Below are 7,378 nucleotides of genomic sequence, written 5' to 3'. Positions count from 1 at the left end.
TCTTTTCATTTACACGAATTGTTGATTCCTTTTTTTATCTTTTTACACTAGCTTTTTTACTTCGTTGACTTTTGATTGCTGCACCGGATGTCTTAATTTGATTTGCATGATTGTTATCTGTATCCGATTCATCACTAGCATTATTGACTAATGGCTGCCAAGGTGTTGGATTGGTAAACACTGGCTTTGCTTTTTGATGAGCTATGAGAAAGAAAAGTCCCTTCTTTTTAATTATTTACTAAACAATGGATAATGATGTTACTTTATTAGAATGAAAAATCATTATTTATCGCGTCAAGGTCAAGTTTTAAAAAAATTTGAATGGAATAATAAATAACTCACGTAGTAAGCCTTGCGTAGCAGGCCTTGGCGCATATTTTGCCTTTTCTCGCCATTTCTCATAGGCCTTCGTGCTGTCTTGAAATCTTCTCTGTTTTTCTTCCTCAGCCTTCTTTTGCTTCACCAATTCTTTTTTTTCTAAAACTGTATGATGACAGAAGGAGACCAATATATTAACTCCCAAGCAAAAAATAAAAAAAAAGTTAATACATTATTTACAAAGATACAAAAAATACTAATTTAATTTAGGATCAATATTGAATAAAAATTAATTTCTATCGCAAGAAAACTTATCGCAGAAATATAAGAAAATAATCTGACATTTCTGCTGCTCCTCCTTCTTTCTGTACCATTTCTTCAAAGTCATATCTTTAACGACCTTGGCATTCTCCTCAATGTCTTGAATTTGTTTCCGAAGGTTAAGCTCCTTTTCCATCAGCTCTTTCTTAATGCTCTCTTCACGTTTTTTACGCTCTAGCCAATTGATAAAACAGTCGTAATCGCGTCTTTCCTTTTCCTCGCGTTCGCGCTTTTTGCGCTCTTCTAACTCGCGTCGCCTGAGTTCCGACTCACGCTGCTCATATTTGCGCTGTTGCATCTCGCGGTGCTTTTCACTACACCAATTTTCGTACGAAAGCATATGGCTCATGGAAGTGCTATTCAAGCGTTGACAACTCGCTGCAGTGCTCAGGGAAGTTGTACTGAGTGAGGCTACCACCACTTCTGTATTTGCTGGTTTATTTGTCAATTCGTACTCGTTATCTGATGATCTGAGAAAAATCAAATGATTCAGAACAAATGAACATTTATTACATATTTTTAATTAAAACTTAATAAATTGATTTTACTTTTAAAGAATTTAATTATCATTAAACTATATGTATAATGTTTTTAATTTTCAAAAAACAACTTTTTTTTATACCTCTGTCTATTATAAGTCCTATACTCATCGTAGACGTAATCTTTATTATCCAATTCGAGTGTCAAGTTTTCATTATCTTCGTCGTCGTCAAAGATTGCACAGCGATCAATGGACGACACTGTCGTTGTTGTATTTTGACTCGACGAAGAGAAAGCTGGTTGCAGTATGACGGCATCCTCGCCTTGCTGTGATAAACTCAAATCAGAGAATTCGTCGGTGAGCGCACCCGAGTCACCACAGCCCATCACGATGATTTTTCGTTGATGCGGGTACGACTTGCCGTTATCGCTCGTGTCGTTCGATGTTGACGTCGAGATTCGCCTAAAATATTAGGCAGATTTTTTTCAATTTTTAACCACAAGTTTAAGTAATAAGTTATCGATTAATCTTAATAAATTATCACATTGTTTTTCATTCAATAGTAGGCGCAATTTTTTTAATTTAGCTAAGTATTTCAAAGGCTCAACTTCAGTATCGAAAGTGCTTACGTAAATGATAATGAATTTTAAACTGACAATAATTGCAAATCCAATCTAACCGTATCAATAGCATATTACGCACATTTACAAAAAGTATAGGTTGTCTAGAGTCATAACCACCTACTATTTGGTCTCAGGTACTCACGCGCGTAGTAACCACCCGCGAATTGGACTGGTATAATTATATTAGTAATCACCAATAGTATTGTTTGAGCCTCGAGCATAGCCCCTCGAAGCCCAACCGAGGGTGGTAAACAAATGCTCTGAATATTCTTTATTTACCTAGGTGCTGCTCACACGATTTTATACGAGCCATGTCGTAAAATTAAATATTGTCACATTTTGAATACTAGTATACAATTTTGGTTTATATTAATTTATTATAATGCGCTGAACGAATAATAAACATTCAAGACTTATCATGAAGTGTTGCAACCTTAAAATTTAATTTTATCGCGAACACGACAAGAAAACTTTTTCCAATTATGAGAGTAGAGGTCCAATTTACCAGGTCCGTTGACCATCATTTCTAGGATCAGCATCCTCATCCTCGTCATCAGCTTCGTTTTCAACAAGTCGATGAGGACGACGAAATTCGGGCCCCGATCGGGTACACCTAGGAGGTTCCGGTCTGCGTCGGTGCTGCTGGTAATGTTGCAGCACAAGGGCCGCATGCTCGGAGTAACTCCTGGCCAAACCCGACGACCAGGTGGGCGCCGACGCAGCCGCCTCCTCGTCCATGCCTCGCCCGTCAACTTCTGATGCTGCTTGAAATACTCGCACGTACTTTTCCCAACACTCTCCATTGTTTTTTTGTCTCGTAAAATTTTGATCAATCAATTAAATTATTATAAATTTGAAATATAAATTATTATAGTTGTAGTAAATGATAATCGGATTAATATCAATTAAGTTGCATAGAGCAAAGTTGCTATACGTGTTTAACCCACGTAACTGTATAATCTGTACGAGGTTATTCTCAGTAATCAAATAAACGACTTGTCTAATTTAACGTCAAACATGTGACACAGAGAAATAATATAATTAAAATTTCATAGATAATAGATATCTGTCTTTATCTCTAGTTGTTTTGAAAGATAACAAGGAGAAGTGCTGTCACTTTAAGATTTGGCATTAATTAACTTTTTATATTGGCTTTGTCGTAAACTTCTTGTAGTTTTTTCACCAGCGCAATGTGCGGAAATTGTATTTCAAGATTAATTCTTGATACACATTATAATGATAATTCCAAGTACAATGGTCTAGCGTAAACATGCAACATAAAGATTATTTTTGCAAATGAAACAATATCTCAAATTCTTACATTTGAACAATTGCTCGTCATTTCATTTTTTATTTATTACAGATATATAAGCTTGCCATTTGACATCGATTTATATTTGAAATATGAATTTCCATTTGAAATATTAAGCATAGAAATTCGAAGAATAAAAATATTTACACTAATACGATACCAACATCTAGGAAATAATAAGATGTTTATAACAAAATAATTCAAACATTTTCAAAAATTAATTGGCTCTAAAAAAATTATTTCAAATACATGTAATCTCGCCATTTGAAATGAACCGTCATAAGTTGGTAATAAGATTGATGATGATAACAGAATAAAATAAACAAATAAATATTTACCGCATAAAATACTTGTTATGTAATTTTTGCAGCTCCTTTATTTTACGAAAAATGTCACATTTTATTTGGTAAAACTTCAGGCCGTGATATGTTGTTATCTAATCGTTTTTATTTCTTAATTGTATTTTTAAAGTTCCTATTATAACTGACTTTCATTTTAATGACTTCGTAGACATTCAACAAAATCTTATTGATTTACATCATATAAAATAGAAAGATATACGTCATTCAATTAAAACTTTGATAACATATAAATACATCGAAGGTGAAAGAATAATCAATAGTGAACTTGGCATCTCAATTTGCGCAGGAATGCTTATTTATGTTTTACTCAAAATACAATAGAGAATTTAAGCTTTTGTTTGTTGCAAAGCCGCTTTACGCAAATGGATGAAGCAAAAAAAAAATTTCAAGCAACTTGCAATATTCTATTTTTAATTACTGTATGGAAAGCATATTACTGTATACTATGTAGTGATACAATGATCCTTATGGCACCTAAGACAAATAGTAAATCTAGTAAGAAGATTAATGCAAAGCCTAAAAAGATATTGATTGAGTGTAAGGTTGGTGGTGAGAAGAGAAAAAAAAGAGTATCAATAATGTTTCGACTTGTACCTTTACAAAGTATTCGGTCAGTAAGTAAGATATTGGTATCTCACTCAAGGCAATGAGGCTTTTGAACAAGTCTGCTATAGTATTGCTATGGTAGCTATTATCACAGGGTACGTACGAAACCATCACTTGCCATGAGATCCAGTATGCTGTCAGATATGTACTCCATGGCGAACTTGCTAAACACTCTCACTCCGGGAGGGCATTAAAACCGTCAACAAGTGTTGCACATTTGAAGAGATTTTTATTTGATTCTTACTTTCCAAATAAAAGGCCCTTTTCGGGGCCACCAATTTAGTAAACGCTTCAAAATATCAATATTGATATTTTGATCAATATTAATATTTTTATTGTATAATTTAGTATTTAGAATTAAAAAATATTTCTCTGCGTAATCTTCGAAGGTTATTTTGAATTGTGTTGAAACATTAGAAAATTATGTCACAGTTAAATAGTTATAAAAATTTTACTGTCTAAAAAATGAGCCTTTTTCAGAGCCACAAATTCATCAAACGTATCAAATAAATATTCTTTCTATTTACGATATCTTTTTGTGATACTGTCGTCAAGCACGAGCAGCTAGTTCATCTATCGTTTGTATTGATATTCAGTTTCGTACTTGAATTAAATCAAAGTGAATATTATAGGTGACATTAAAGTTCTAAAATATACCACGTACATAAAATAATTATGTTTTAACACGCTTTTGATATTAATTTTTTTCTTTTAGTATTTTGAAATTGTATGTACAGTTTGAATGTCTAACCACTGGTCTAAATGGCCGACTACTGATATGGCTTTACCGTATACATAAAACTCTTTCTATTTGTAATATTTTTCTTGTATAATCAACAATAGTGTGAACTAGATAGTATTTAGACGGTTAAAGATTTTTTTACATTCTTTATCAAGACTATTGTGGGTCAACATTAGAATCAAAATTAATATAAGAGATAATAGCGAGCGCGGCACGTTGGCCTTGAGCGTTCCATCGCCAACTAACCTACCTTAATCAACTTTACATTTTCTTTCAGAATTTGAAAGGGATTTATTTTATTGCAGATAATACATTAACGTAGTAAACCTTATCGGGATTAATTATGTTAAGCGCACACTGAATATCGCGCATAAAAACAGACGAATAACAAAGGTTAGCCAGGCATCCGATTGTGGTTCATGCGCAATAGCAATTGCACATTGTGCATAGAGCTATCTTGTATATACGTGATGTGTATACGCGACGCACTTTAATGCACATAAGCATAGGACTTAAAGTTCATCTATTTTTATATCAATAATTTGTTATTTTTACTTCGGAAGACGAACATGATACAGCATGTTACATTGACTATAATTTTTTCAACTCCACTTTCACTTAATTTTTAACTTGCTTTCTTCCATTTGATTGTATAGCGTGATACGTGAATACTGCATTATGTATAGTATTTTCAACACTGTCATTTGAAAAATGTAAAGAAGGGTAATTATAGTAATGGGTAGTAACTCCGTTATTCAACTGATTATTTCGCTAATGTCGTTACAAATCCTTTCAAATATCACACAATTACAAATATATGTTAGTTATTATGTAAAGTAACGACAGTATATAGTCATTACGGCGTTATTTTTAGAAAAACTGTAACGAAGTATGGAGCAGTACGTCGTTAAATAACGATGTTATGCGAGGTCGTTATCTTAGCAAATTTTTTCGTCACGGTGACCTGACGATGAATATTGGGCGTAGATGAAAATTCATGTAGTTCACATGCATCGTGTGTCAATTGTAGTATGTCTAATTCGGTAATCTATTTAAACATATTTTCACAAAGTAGTAATGTCGATCAAGTCTATAATATATAATATATCTATAATATAATAAATTGAAGGAAAAGTCTATAATATATTGAAACAATAAGTATTAATATAAAAAAAACTTTATTGTTTAATACATTTAGTTTTTGGAAATGGCTGACAACTGGCTTTAAAAAAATTATTTCAGATATATGTATTTGCGCCATTTGAAATGAACTGTCATACGTTGATAATGAACTTGATGATGATAATAGAATAAAATAAACTGAATAGTTGTTGCATGAAACGCTTGTTTTGTCGTTTTTCCAGTTTCTTTATTTTATGAAAAATATAATTATTTGACACAATTTTAGGTCTTGATAAATTGCTATATAATGATTTTTATCTATTAATGACTTATCAGACATTCAACAAAATTCTCATTAATAAAATGTATAACATAGAAATACATGCGACATTTAATTCAAACATTAAAAGCATAAACACATCCAAGGTTAAAGTATAACTAATAATAGTGAACTTGGTATCTGGATTGGCACGGAAGCTCTTGTTTACGTTTTATTCAAAACAATAGAGATTTCAAGTATCTAATTGGTGCAGAGTAACTTCACACAAATTGATGGGGTAAATATTTTTGAAGTGGCTCGTAATATTCTATTTTTGGTCATTGTACGGAAAGCATCTTACTGTGTACGGGTTAGCGATCATTATGGCACCTAAGATAAATAGTAAAAAATCTGGTGAAACGGCTGTTGTAAAGCCCCAGAAAATTGTAGTCAAAAATAAAGTTGGTGATCAGAAAAAGAGAAAAAAGAGGACAGAATCTTTCGCCATTTACTTATACAAAGTATTGAAACAAGTTCACCCGGATACTGGCATCTCGAGGTAAACAATGAGCACGATCAACAGCTTTGTCAATGATATCTTTGATCGTATCGCTACGGAAGCTTGTCGTTTAACAAGCACCAGCAAGAAAAGGACAATGACTTTCCGTAATATCCAGACTGCTGTCAGGCTTTTATTTCCTGATGATCTTGCTAAGCACGCTATCTCCGAGAGCACCAAGGCCGTTACCAAGTATACTACGACTAAATAGATTTTCGTTTGACTCTTACTTTTCAAATAAACGACTCTTTTCAGGACCATCAATTTAAACGTATCGAACAAATATTGTGATAGTGTAATTATATAATTTAGTATATTCTAATTAACAAGCATTTATTATTTACTCTACGTTATTATTAAAGATTATTTTATATTGTTTCGAAATACTTTATTGATTACATAAAAGTTCAAACGGGTTGTCATTTCATTCTTGTTTGTAAAAAATGTAGCTTTTTTTGAGGTTACCTATCAAACAATTCTTTATATTTTTTACCAAGTTTTTGTATTGTTTCAAAAAAAAACGGAAGCGGTGAATGCCGTACCGCATAACCCTTTAAAATATTGAAACTATTGATCTTAATTTCATACCACTTTATAACTTTTATATTTTTATAATGATTATGAAAATATTTATAATTCAAGCAAAAGCAATTGCATAATGCTTGAGCATATG

At 32.3% G+C, this 7,378-nt stretch overlaps 1 protein-coding gene across 1 annotated transcript; it reads right to left on the bottom strand.

Moving 5' to 3' along the window:
- Positions 1 to 34: 34 nt before the first annotated feature.
- LOC131665976 (coiled-coil domain-containing protein 34-like) lies at positions 35 to 1,890 on the bottom strand. Its single transcript, XM_058938279.1, has 5 exons — positions 1,865 to 1,890; positions 1,262 to 1,582; positions 661 to 1,109; positions 343 to 483; positions 35 to 201 (listed from the first exon to the last, which is right to left on the bottom strand). Exons 2-5 carry the CDS (start codon positions 1,504 to 1,506, stop codon positions 35 to 37), a joined length of 1,002 nt encoding a protein of 333 aa, XP_058794262.1. The 5' UTR covers positions 1,507 to 1,582; positions 1,865 to 1,890.
- Between the last annotated feature and the right edge of the window lie 5,488 nt (positions 1,891 to 7,378).

The sequence above is a fragment of the Phymastichus coffea genome, unplaced genomic scaffold (assembly GCF_024137745.1).
Source record: "Phymastichus coffea isolate CEN01 unplaced genomic scaffold, Cenicafe_Pcof_1.1 PCOF00055, whole genome shotgun sequence".
Taxonomy (NCBI): Eukaryota; Metazoa; Arthropoda; class Insecta; order Hymenoptera; family Eulophidae; genus Phymastichus; species Phymastichus coffea.
The sequence above is the reverse complement of the archived record's forward strand: the minus strand, read 5'-3'. Positions and strand labels throughout refer to the sequence as shown.